Raw genomic sequence first — 13570 nt, 5'->3', positions numbered from 1 at the left:
ATAAACACTTGTCTTTGTACTCCTCACCTGGTTGCTGCCACACATGCTTGACACCATCTTATTAAACCAAATAAGTTTATCTTGGTCTCGTCAGACCACAGGACATGGTTCCAGTAATCCATGTCCTTAGTTTGCTTGTCTTCAGCAAACTTCTTGCAGGCTTTCATGTGCATTCTCTTTTTATAAGAGGCTTCCTTCTGGAATGACAGCCCTGTAGACCAATTTGATGCAGTGTGCGGCTTGTGGTCTGAGCACTGACAGGCCCCCGCCCAACCCTTCAACCTCCTGCAGTAATGCTGTGTATGTTTATTTCCCAAAGACAACCTCTGGATATGATGCTGAGCATGTGCACTCAACTTCTTTGGTCGACCATGGAGAGGAGTGTTCTGAGTGGAACCTGACCTGTTAAACTGCTGTATGGTCTTGGCCACCGTGCTGCAGCTCAGTTTCAGGGTCTTGGCAATCTTCTTATAGCCTAGACCATCTTTATGTAGAGCAAAAATTCATTTTTTCAGATCCCCAGAGAGTTCTTTGCCATGAGGTGCCATGTTGAACTTCCAGTGACCAGTATTAGAGAGAGAGAGCAATAACACCAAATTTAACATACCTGCTCCCCATTCACCCCTGAGACCTTGTAATATTAATGCGTCACTGGGGATGTTTTGAGTTATTTTGAGGGGACAGCAAATTTACACTGTTATACAAGCTGTACACTCACTGCTTTACATTGTAGCAAAGTGTTATCTCTTCAGGGTTTTTTTATATATATATATATATATATATATATATATATATATATATATATATATATATATATATATATATATTCTAGGACCTCATAGCTGTGCACAATTTTGTCAGAGATACCACTGTGACAACACTGAAGAAATTAAACTTTGCTACAATGTAAAGTAGTGAGTGTACAGCTTGTGTAACAGTGTAAATTTGCTGTCATAGCTGTGCACATTTTTCTCATAGATACCACTGGCAATATTGTGATATCACTATCGATTATCACATGTGGTTTCTACTCTCTTGGAAGTCCGCTTGTCCTCCACTTCTGCCTTTTGGTCCCCATGGGTCATACAACCATAGCTTCCGGGTTAGACATCCCCCACGAACCCTCAATCATCAGTACCACCATGTTTTATTTTGAGCTGACTTGTATTTGGGGGGGGGGGGGGGCGCGCGCATCTGTTTGATATGAGGAGCTTTTGGACTAAGTAATATTACCATACTATACTGCTGTCAACTTATTTATTTATTCTTTGCAGATACACACCTTGCATTTACTCCTGAGGAAGTGGACTAATTTTCAAGAAACGTGTTGAGTTCATGCATGAAATCTTATTACTATCATGTGTTTATATTTGGATTTCATATGTAGCACCATCTAGTCTAGTGTGCTAGAAGTAGATTGTTTTGGTTAGAGTAGGTAAGTTGTTTAGGCTTGGCTGGCGGCCAAACCTGTGTATTTTTCTGGATCAGGGTTTGAGTGACTCGGGGAGGGCTGGATGACTCACATGCAGCATCTCTAAAACCTCCCCCGACTTCTAGAAGAATGGGAGTAGATGAGAAGAGGAGCTTCCTGGAGTATTTTAAGAGCCCTGACCAGCCTGCAACAGATGGGTTGGCAGGGGGCAGGCTCCCTCAAATACTCTGGGTCAGCCCAGCTGGGGCAGTAGAGTTTGGCCCTTGAGATTAGCTGCCTAGTCTGGTGGGGGGGGGGGGGGGCATTCGGCCTGGGCTCAGGTGTGGCAGGAACCCTCTTTATGACACACAGAGGTGTCCTGACCAGAGGCACGGGAGCAAGTGGAGGACAGCAGGAGAACATGGCCGGGCAAACCTCCAGGGAGGAAGACAGCTAGGTGGGCTGGTGAGTATTACAGCCAGGAGGACTGGGTGCAAGCAGACTGGGATGATGCAGAGTCAGTCTGGGAAGACTGGAGAAGTAGCCAGGAGGGCTAGAGAAATAGACAGCTGCGTACTGGGATTAGTAGCCACAGGAGGAGGACAGCTGGGCACTAGGACTTTTTTGCTACACAACCAAAGCTGATTGCGCTCTTGTCAGACCATCCATACAGTGCCAGCTGGTCCTGGAAGTTGTAGTTTTACAATCAAGATTTGCGCTGGAGGTAAAAGGAGAAGCGTATATAAGAACTGTATATAGTTGTGTCCCTGAAGACTTCTACTACCTTGATCAAGTGGGCATCTCATAATCTCCCCATCCCTTCAACTTTATTCCCCTCAATAAAACATAAAAACAAAGCACTGGACTGTTCTTCTGACTCAAGTGTGCTGTGAAGATGTAGTGTGCCTGGCTGTGCAGGGTAGGAGTCCCTTTCTATTTGTAGCTCATTAGGGGGGTGTGCTACACATATATGAATTTACCTTGACTGATTTTATATATATATATATATATATATGCTCTAGAATGCTTGCTTTTAATAAAAATAAATAAGAACAGGAGATCATCATTTCACTTGATCCATTAGAGCATGGATTGAAAAACTTTATTTATCAGGTTACACTTTACACATGAAATGGTTGTAATAACGCATCCAATTGAAATAACGGTAATATCTGCATTTCACATAGTTATCTAACATGACTGTAATAGTTACTGGCCAGTGGAGTGAAGGTGTCACAGGTCTGCTGATCCATGAAGAGAGAACAAAGAAGTGCCGTGTGCTATGGCCAGACTAGGCCTCTGCTTCTGAACAGAGCATGGCTTTGAGAAACTGTTTCGCTTGTACTTCCTTATTCCCTGTCAGTTTTCATGAATCAATCCAATTACTGTGCTTAGGGGGAACTTTACACCTTATTTACATCATATTTCAGCAATCTGACATTTACTTTTAACGAAGCACTACAAGGCAAAACCTTTTTTCATTTTGAAAAAGTAGGGGAGGGTTAACCTATAACCCCCTTGTCAGTGTTTTTTTTTTTTTTTTTTTTTAACGGTGTCTCACTAGGGAGATTTCACTTCACTTCACTTCCTGGCCCAAAGCCAAAACAGGAAGTGAGAGGAAATCTCTCTAGAGTGAGGGAATCTCAGTCACATAGGTTGAAAATACACAATTCCATGCAGGATCACCACAATTAGTATGCCCATTGAAAGATTTTCTCTCTGTTCCTATTCTGGTGATAAGTCAACATTTTGGAATTTCATTCGCTTTCACTCTGTTATAATGGAAAACGGGATTGGAAGCTTCAATTGCCGGCTTGGAACAAAGATGTGGCCAGTGAAGTCTTACTTCAGTCTCTGCATGCTTGTTCTTGGGCAGTGACTCACTAGATAGTAGATAGTGAAGACAGGACCAGGATGACTGGTCTGGAACCTGCACCTTTGAATATCAAATGGCAGCTTCCATACTCCTATTCTCACAGACTCCCTTAAATAAACCTTGCTAATAAAATAATGGGACCTGGTATTGCTCACTTCCTTCTGAAAGTGCTTAGTTCCTTCTTAGTGCCTGGTTGTTATGCTAATACTTTGCATTTTAGTACTTTACTTTAAGGCTACATACACATGGGTACAGATCGGCAGATAGTTTGCTGCATTCAGAGGCTGCTAAATGTTGCCTCTGGGTTTAGCAAAACTCTGTACTACAGCCACATACAGACTGAGCGATATGAAGTGCGTGCATCCATAAGGCCCCTTTCACACAGGTGCCTCCGCTAAGTGGAATTCACTCAGCGGGGGATTTCTCTGCTGATCCGCACTGAGTAGGCAGATGGCAGGTCCATATCCACCACTCTATATAAAGACACAGTCCTGCTCTCTTCTATGTGGCAATTGCATAGGAAATGGACCGCCTGTCCGTCTCCATCTGATCTGCCAGACAGATGGGATTGGATGACGGCGAGTGTCAGCAGACGTGTACACTGACATCTGCCACTCCATACAAGAAACTGGAGGGTCCGATCAGTACTGCTTGAAAAACGAACAGGTGGACCTTGATCGGAGAGCCCATGTGAAAGGGGCCCAAGTCTGCAGAAAAGCTGACCCACTCAGACGAGCGGTTAAATGCAAACAGCAATGGCGCTGGCCATTGATTTGTACAGATTACAAATTTGACAGGTCCCTCTGGTAGCTGCTGCTGGTTGCTGTGCAGACAGCATTTACAACTATTGGCAAAAATCTACTGATTCATGCTGGTGGCTGCCCCTGGCTGTGAATGTAGCCTAAGTCATTAAGAGTGACCTTTTTATGACTTACTTTGGCTTCATGCTTGCCCTGTGCCATTAAATTAAAGTGGCCGTACACTGTTCATATTTCAGCTAATTTCTGGTCCCCCTCCCATCCAACTTCATTTGATTGAAAAATTTAAGGCGATGGACAGAAAATTGTGGGCCATACAGTGCCTGCTTCCAATCTGATGCAGCTGCTGTTCCTCTATTCTGACATCTACTGCTGCTGGCTATCAGAATATGATAATCCAGCAGGGGAATTTGTCCAGCAGTGATGTATAAAATGGCTGGGAAATCCACTAGATTCATTCAACAATAAAATTAATAGTGTATGGCCAGCTTTAGAAATACTGAAGCCAGACACAGCTAGAGGCCATATTTTCCGAGTCTCTGACCTGGAACTGGTGCAGATCAGAAAGTTCAGAGTAGAAGTCCATATCTGCATACTCTGAGTCGGTGACAAAAGTGTTAAGAGGATCGGCATGGCAATAAGGCAGTTAGCCTTTGCAGAATGGGAGGCCAGCAATGAAAACCGCAATGTTTCTCACAGGAAACCAGTACGTTATGTTGGATCGCTACATCCCCTGTACATTACTCTGTCTCAAAGCAAGCATATAGTAAAAGTACCCCCTGTTATCCTGACCATCCTGCCTTCTTGTAATAATAAAAAGTACAACCATGTGGCAAAATGCCTAGGCATTTGATCACGTGGCCGGCTATCATGGAAGGTTTAGGGCATTGTCTGCAGGACAGATAAGTCCTACAGTGCTTTTATTTATTACTGGTGGCCAGGCTGTTGTGGGGAATCTAATTTCACTATAGGTCAGCTTTTTATTTAGGCCTTGATGGTGTCTGTATGGAATTCAGAGGCAGAATTTAGAGGGACATCACAAAACGACATACACAACTGTGCAGAATTTTTATGCATTCCTATATAGTCAAAGAACAATGCCCTGAAATCAGCAGTCACAGCCAGTCAATATGAATCTTCCTCTAATCTGAGGTGCATTTTGCCTGTTATATAATTATTGAAAACTAAAATGAAATTGAGCTTATGGTCACCAAAAAAAAGTGAAAATGATAATAGTTTTATCTGAAAAGCTGCTTACACAATATGCGATACATCATATCAGTATGTTAAATCCAGTAGACAAGTGTAGAGCTAAGCCAAAAACACAAGTATTCTAGTTCATAAAAAATAAATATTTGCGGCAATACATTGTGAAATCGCACAATCCTTCCGTATCATGGTGTGATAAGAAAAAACAAAGTGATCTTCAAATAAATGTGCCCAGCAATGTGAACTCCACTCCCCCACTGTGTGAAACATAAAGTTGCCTGATCAGTACACTTCAACATACGTGATGACGTCTCAACATTTACCTTACTTATTTCTTCACAAATATCATCATTCATAGGGAGCCCACAGGAGTGTACCATGGCGATGTAAAGGAAGACGTGGTGGAAGCTGCTGTCTATATTGATCCCAAGATGTTTATTACATCTACATGCATTTTGACCACTCAGTAAACGGGGGTCATGGCTCTCTGGGATACCTTTATGTCTGCCACAGTGGTAGAGTGGAGTTCACATTGTTGGGCACATTTATTTCAAGATCACTTTGTTTTGTCTTATCACACCCTGACACAGGAAAAATTGTGTAGTTATTTACAGTAATTGAAATTGTGTTGTCACTAATATTTATGCATTTAAATACTTTTGTTTCTTTTGGATTAGCAATATATTTGTCTACTGGATTTAACATATAATTGTTTTTTATTGAATGCGCTTATTTGTAGTCTGAGGCATGGCAGCCACATCAATAAATTTTGGTCTCCTTTATCAATATGATCTAAAGCAGTGGTTCTCAACTCCTCTCCTCAGGACCCACTAACAGGCCAGGTTTGCAAGATAACTAAAATACATTACAGGTGATATCATTTTCTGCTCAGTGATTGCAGTTTTCTAGTCTGCATCTCCCCAAGGTAATACTTAAAAGATGGCCTGTTAGTGGATCCTGAGGACAGGAGTTGAGAACCACTGGCCTAAAGAAACGGTGTGCTGCCTCTCGGAGGAGAATAATAATTGAACCCATGCTGAGAAAAAGACAATTGGCATTGCATTAGTTGCATAGCAAGAGTGTTTACCTTCTGACCTTTCAATAAATGAGGCCTACCTCACTTTGGTCACTCTGCAGATAGGCTAAATAGACCATATACATGTGGTAAATGGGAAAGAACAATATCTATTTTCAATCCATTTCCTTTACAGAAAATGGCGTCACACATAGCTTTATAAGGGATGTATGTATCAAGTGCAACTTTGCGATTATAATCCATATATAATGTACCAACATCCAACATACATATATAGACATATACTCTAAACACACTAAAATACATTTTGTTTTCTATAACCTTACAAGTAATACATAAGCATGAATAAATATATACAACCATCGTCTGATCTCATTACAGAAGAAAGGCGAACAAGCCTTCCCAGCTGTAGTCAGCAGCCATCATTACCCCAGTAATTATTATATTCATAAGAAATAGCATTACTGGTTAATACACAAATCCAACCTCAAGTAAAGAAAAAAAGAAGCTTTTACATAGTAAAAAAAATAAAAATAAAAATGTAACAGTTTTTTTTTTTGTTTTTTGTTTTTTTAGAGCTCTATATATAGTCTTGTCTTATTTTTGGCATAGTCATTTTTAGACCTCATTAACACAGGGAGTATTAATTCGTAGATGTATTCAGGGTCATGCACCCACACAGATATCACTGCATCTGTGTATGACATGCGTGCGTGACATGAATGGCACTGCCTGCATAGTGATGCATGGAACACCTGTGCACGCCAGTGTAGGTAAACATGTCCCTCACACGGGGCAAGGATTTATGTGACCTGTGTGAATGAAACTTTATTTTGAAGAAAACATGTTTATTCTTCTTAATATGTTTGTGCTGTCATGGCAATAATAAATTAACAAAGCCTTAAAAAGTATGTAAACCCAAATCAAAATTTCAGTATGTTTGGCATCAGACCTGCCACGGGAACCTGGTATGGTCTGAACAATGAACATGTATGGTCTGATTGCGTATAGGTATGGTTTGATCATGCGTAGTCTCATAGGGTATGGTCTGATCGTGCGTAGTCTCATAGGGTATGGTATGAACATGTATAGGTATGGTCTGATCATGCATAGTCTCATAGGGTATGGTCTGATCGTGCGTAGTCTCATAGGGTATGGTATGAACATGTATAGGTATGGTCTGATCATGCATAGTCTCATAGGGTATGGTCTGAATGTGTATAGATATAGTCTCATAGTGCTGTACATGGTAGAGAGCTGTGAGAGTGCCAACATCCCAATAGAGACAGAACACAAGGAATACCCTCCAATGAAAGGGACTTTAAAGGTACATTCGACAACGATACTCCAAGACAGCAGATAAAAAGCTATACATTTTATTAAACAACAAGATAACAATGTAGATAATGATATAGTAAGTAATTAAAAGAATGGTGTATATATATATATATATATATATATATATATATATATATATATATATATACACTGTATATATATATACTGATAGTACAGAAAATTGCTGCCAAGAGCCTTGAACATGGGTTAAATATGCAGCATATTTAACCCATGTTGAAGGCTCTTTGCAGCAATTTAATGTGGCACTTATGCATAAGCCATTCTTTTAATTACTTACCATGAAGAAAGCGCCCTGAAGCGATTCAGTTTGCATAGGTAGCGCTATACAAGTCACTCACTCATATCGTTATCTACATTTCTATTTTGTTTAATAAAATATATAGCTTTTTATATGCGTCCTTGAAGTATCATTGTCTGATGTGCCTTTAAAGTCCCCTTTCATTGGAAGGTTTTACTTGTGTTCAGTATAGCCTCATAGGATATGGTCTGATCATGTATTGGTATTGTCTCAAAAGGCACAGTCTGATCATGTATAGGTATGGTCAGATTATGCATAGTCTCATTAGGTATGGTCTGATCACGTATAGGTATAGTCTGAACATGTATAGGTATGGCCTAATGAGGGTACAGTCTGATCATGTATAGGTATGGTCTCATAGGGTATGAACTCTGATCTTGTACAGGTATGGTCTGATATTTTGATTGTGTTATATCTATCTCTGCACTTTATGGTATGGAATGCAAGGATTCTATAACTATTGCAGTCTTCAGGTGTCCATTGAGAGTATAGCCCAGATTAGCATTTGGTTGCAACAGACAACAATCATTTCATGTCTATGGCCACATCTAGTCATGTGAGTTAACATTTGGGCTCCTGATCAGCAATCAGGATTATTAACACTGAACAAATTAGAAAATGATAATGGCATAAAATGGCATGAAAATTCAATGAGAAAAGATTTTTGAAAGTATAGTCAGGATGAACGTTCCACTGTACAGCTTTGGTCTGACCAGTCCCCAGCCTAGTGCCGTAATGCATGAACCCTGCCATTTTCCTGAGGTATTTTTCATTGTATCTGCTACAGTTGTCACTTTTAGACCTGCAAGTCATCACGGCAAAAGGAATAAAAACTGGAAAATTTCATAACCCTGGGGTCCAAATAAAACCATGTTCAGAATACATTCTGTTGTCAAGTTTAACTATGTGTAAAAGCAAATAACTGTAGGTTGGATAGATAATTTCATATATAAGATGTCTATAGCTTTATGTTGCTGCAAAAAATGTACTTCCCCTCCCACGTTGCTTTGGACTCTCAGGAGTTTTGCCAACAAACTATGCCACTTGGGTCAAGTCCGTTTTTTGTTTTTACAGATTGGTCCCTGCCCATTTTAGTGATAGGTCATTGGGGGTCCATGGCCATCAGTGATCTGTCATTGAGAGTCCTTGTCTTGTATTTTAACCGATCTCTGCAGTATGCCGAAATAGGCAAAGCAGGTTTTCAAGATGGATTCCAACATTAAGTCATTGTACTGCTGTTGGGGCTTTTAGGGCCCTTCTTATGTCCCATCCCCCAAGTCTGTAGTCCCTGTGACAAGATGCAGCCACGTTACGCTCTGCTACTGGTACTGCACGGGGTACTCTGTGTGCTGTCAATACTGTGGTTTGTGCTGCTACTTTCTGAGCCTCCAGTTAGCGTTGGCACTGGCTGCATTTTAACCGATGAGCCTATATGAAGAGAAACAATGGTCAGTTTAAAAAACAAATGTAAATGTTACCATAATTTCATCTTTATTTTATATTTCTGACCAGAATCTTATTAGACAGGTCAGTGAGATTATACAATTGGAGAAAGGGTTCAATACCAGAAACAAATCTACCATAAACCCTTGACAGACTGTTTTCCTAAAATCTGACCATTAGTATGCTCCTTTTGACAATTGTTGTCCAACTTTCTGCCAACAAATGTTGGATGACAGGCTAGTAAATTTTCAATGGTTGGTTGTCAGATTTTCTGATGGTCAGTACACAAGTCTGTCACACAAGTTGAAAGTACAAACACGCACGCTCTGAATCAATGCTCACCAAACACGAAATTAGCAGAATGGGCCCAAAGGGTGGCACCCAAGAGCTGAAATTCCTCATAGTATGTCACTACATTTGTGTTTGTTGGCCGACAATTGTGTACTGTTAGTATGCAAGATAAGATTCAGGTACACGCCCTTGTAACAAAAATCAGATGCTCAGTTGACCAACAATTTCAACGTGTGTACGGGGCTTAAGGCATTGTTCAGATCTGTGCTGTCCGTTGGGGTGCATTAACGTGCATTGCATTAAAGCAGCCCACTAATTAGGAAACAAACTAAAAAAAATAAAAAAAAATAAAACGGGCATGCACAATTTTTGCCATAGTAACATAATGCATGGTAGTGCATGGGTTGTGTTACACTGCAATGCGTGTAGGCTGGATGTGTGTTGCATTTGAAAAAAAAAAAAACATGCATTTCCATTGAAAGTGACTGGCACCACAACACACACATGCATGGGTCATTTCTGAAATGCCAGTGATAGGTCCGAAAAGGGTCCTAGGGGCTGATGAGGCACCACAGAAATACATTTCAGGCCTAATTCACAACATTAACACATGACTAAAGATCTTGATTTTAGCTAGGTGACACTAGATCTTTAAACCTCATTCAACTTCACTGTCATTTTAAAATAAGTATCCTTAACCTGGTGCATTAGCTTGACCTGAATTTAATTGAAGCTTTTAGCTTTCTCTGTTATACCTCTTCTGGACACATAGTAAATCCAACAGAGCAAAGCTTCATTCACACTAGTGCAATTTCATGTGACTTGAGTCGCACTGAATCACATGACCATGGAAATCGCATTGTTTTCAATAGTGCCCATTCACATCAATGCATAGTGCAATCTTGGGGAAGGTTCCTTTACTACTTTGGGATTCCAGCATGGTTTTGGCCCCATAGAATGAGCAAGTTGAACCTAGCGTTACAGAGAAACAGAATGTTCTGACGCTGCATATTGTAGGTGCAGAGGATCATGGTGTAGAAGAGTTTTTAATATGCATAAAGTAAACCTGTGTTGTGTCTCAGCAGGCAAAGCAATGGGTTCACTTTATTGCTGACCCCACAGCTGCTAATACTTACCTTCACTACATAGCCGCTCTGTTAATAAAGGAACAAAGAAAGATAAATACCCAATAATGCCCTGTATGTGGGTTGGGATGCCAAAGGGGGAGAGGGAACCCCCAAAATGCCAGGTGGAGTATCTAAGACATAACCCTCAATTCCAAAAAAAATGGGACACTTTTAAATCTAAATAAAAACAGAATGCAATGATTTGCAAATATCACAAATCCATATTTTTTTTCCACAATAGAAAACATCAAATGTTTAAACTGAGAAAATGTACAATTATAAGAAACAATACTCTGTAAATGTCTGGGAACTGAGAAAACCAGTTGCTGGAGTTGTGGGAGAGGAACGTTGTGCCATTCTTGCCTGATATAGGATTCTAACTGCTCAACAGTCCCAGGTCTTTTTCGTTGTATTTTTAGATTTTTTTTCAAGATGTGCCAAATATTTTCAATTGGTGAAAGGTCTGGACTGCAGGCAGGCCAGTTAAGCACCCAGACTCTTCTACTACGAATCCATGCTGTTGTTATAGATGCAGTACGCGGTTTAGCATTGTCCTGCTGAAATCTGCAAGGCTTTCCCTGAAAAGAAGTCCGGATGGGAGCATGTTCTGCTGTAAAACCTGGATATATCTTTCAGCATTAATGGTGCCTTTCCAGATATGCAAGCTGGCCATTCCATATGCACTAACACACCCCCAGACCATCAGAGATGCTGGCTTTTGAACTGAGCACTAACAAGGGGGAAGGTTTCACTCCGCTTTACTTTGGAGGACGCAGTGACCACAGTTGCCAAACTGATTTTTCAAATTTCGATTTGTCTAACCACAGAACAGTTTTCCCCTTTACAACAAAACATTTTGGTCCAGAGAAGATGGCAGCGTTTCTAGATCATTTTTAGATGTGTCAGTGATTTTTGAAAGTATTCCTGAGCCCATGTAGTGATTGCCTGTTTTTAATTCAGTGCTGTCTGAGGACCCAAAGATATCCAGTATTGCATTTCGAACCCTGTCCCTTGCACACGGAGATCTCTCCACATTCTCGGAATCTTAAACAATATTCTGAAATTGTTTGACCATTTTTAGATGCAGCTTTTTCATTGGTGAACCTCTGAGCATCTTTACTACTTAGACACTCTGACCCTCTAAGATGCTCGTTTTATACCCAATCATGTTACTAACCTGTGCCAATTTGACCTAATTGGTTGCAAAATGTTCTCCCAGCTTTTACTTGTCAGTACTACTTTGCCAGCTTTTTGCTGTCCTGTCCAAATGTTTTTGGGACCTATTGCTGCCACCAGTTTCAAAATGACCTTACTTTATTTTTTTTCTTAAATGGTACATTTTTTCAGTTTAAACATTTGATATATTTTCTATTGTGAATAAAATATGAGTTCATGAGATTTGCAAATAATTGATTTTGTTTTTATGTAGATTTTGCAACTATTTTGGAATTGAGGTTGTATAAGAAGCCAGAGGCTGACTTAGTACACCGTGCCCCACCATTTCATTAAAGCATCAAGAGTCACGTCAAGGAAAGTTTCAGTGAGGTGCACACAGCAGCAAAAGCATAAACGGCATTCATTACTCACGTGTGTGCGTGTAGATGTACCACAAAGCGGCTGTGAGAAGCGCTCCAATGACAAATGCTCCGAATGTGATCCCCAGCACAGATCCCATCCCGAGTCCCTGCTCTGAAGAGAAACATTCGTTTAAACCAGTTTTCTTTCAAATGAACAATTTTACACTTTTAAATGTTTTTTGGCTGTTAAATATAACGGGCTAAGCAAAAATAGAACAAAGCAACCAATCTGTATCCACTGATTTTAAGTAAATTTGAATCTGACTGGCCACTATGGTTTACCAAAATAAACATTTATGTGTGTTAATGTGTATCCGTTCATGAGGACTGTATGCGTTTAGCGTGATCCTTGTTAAACGTGCTGCCAGCCAGCTTATCTATTCAAGGCCCCTGACACCCTCCTTCTCTTTTCTAGCTGATGGGTCCTTGTGGCTTTTCCCTTCTCCTCTCTAAATGGCTGCATGTTTATTTTGGCTTCCGGTGGCTTCCTTCCTGTCCTCTCATCTCCCTCATTCCACGTTCTCTGGGGTCACCTCACACTCCTTCCTGAGGTCAGTGACTGCACTCCCTGCAATCTGCTCCCTGTCTGTAACATTACTAGGCCCAGGGTGATAAAAAGGAGGGGAGGCAGCTTGTCCCCAAGGTTAATGACAATAACAGTCCCATCTGGACTGTAACCAAATAATTGTGTTATCTTTCAAACTGATATAGTTACGTGACAAAATACTGATCCATTGTAAAAACTGCTTGCCAAATATGACTTCGAGTCTCAGTGTTTTCAAAGGCGCCTTCAAGACTTTTCCAAATAGACTTTACGGGCGACATACTGTAATCACGGTTCTACCACGCTAAGTTCTTTTGTCAACCAGTACTGAAGAGATATGGAGGACACATAACCTGTCCTGCTGAAAATGTTCCCTGTCTGGAATGATGAGAGCTTGGCTTCAGTACTTTTTAAGTCCATGTCCTTGAAAAAAAGTCAGATCAATAGTTCTGTCATCACTTGGGCTTTTTTGCCACGTACTTGTCAGTGACTCAGAAGCTAAAAGCCTCACTGTAAATTCCGGGTGCCAATCCCAGGAGCCCATTCACACTCCACATGTATAAAAGTTAGAGTTTGTTTAAAGTTGGGGTTGGGGAGGCAATAAAAACATGCATTTGAGCTGCAATTTTAGTGTCCCCAAC

The 13570-nt window shown here is 40.6% G+C and overlaps 1 protein-coding gene across 1 annotated transcript in view; it reads right to left on the bottom strand.

Annotated features, from left to right (window-relative positions):
- Nucleotides 1-2477: 2477 nt before the first annotated feature.
- The window catches only part of ENG (endoglin), an 86356-nt gene continuing 75263 nt past the window's right edge, over nt 2478-13570 (bottom strand). The window contains exons 14-15 of the mRNA XM_077478715.1: nt 12396-12497; nt 2478-9375 (exon numbers count right to left, since the gene is read on the bottom strand). Coding sequence (XP_077334841.1) covers nt 9257-9375; nt 12396-12497 — 221 coding nt within the window. The 3' untranslated portion in view covers nt 2478-9256. The remainder of the gene's footprint in view (nt 9376-12395; nt 12498-13570) is intronic.

This window comes from Lithobates pipiens, unplaced genomic scaffold, assembly GCF_037356315.1.
Source record: "Lithobates pipiens isolate NorthernLeopardFrog02 unplaced genomic scaffold, aLitPip1_a1.2 Scaffold_1, whole genome shotgun sequence".
NCBI classification, from domain to species: domain Eukaryota; kingdom Metazoa; phylum Chordata; class Amphibia; order Anura; family Ranidae; genus Lithobates; species Lithobates pipiens.
The sequence above is the reverse complement of the archived record's forward strand: the minus strand, read 5'-3'. Positions and strand labels throughout refer to the sequence as shown.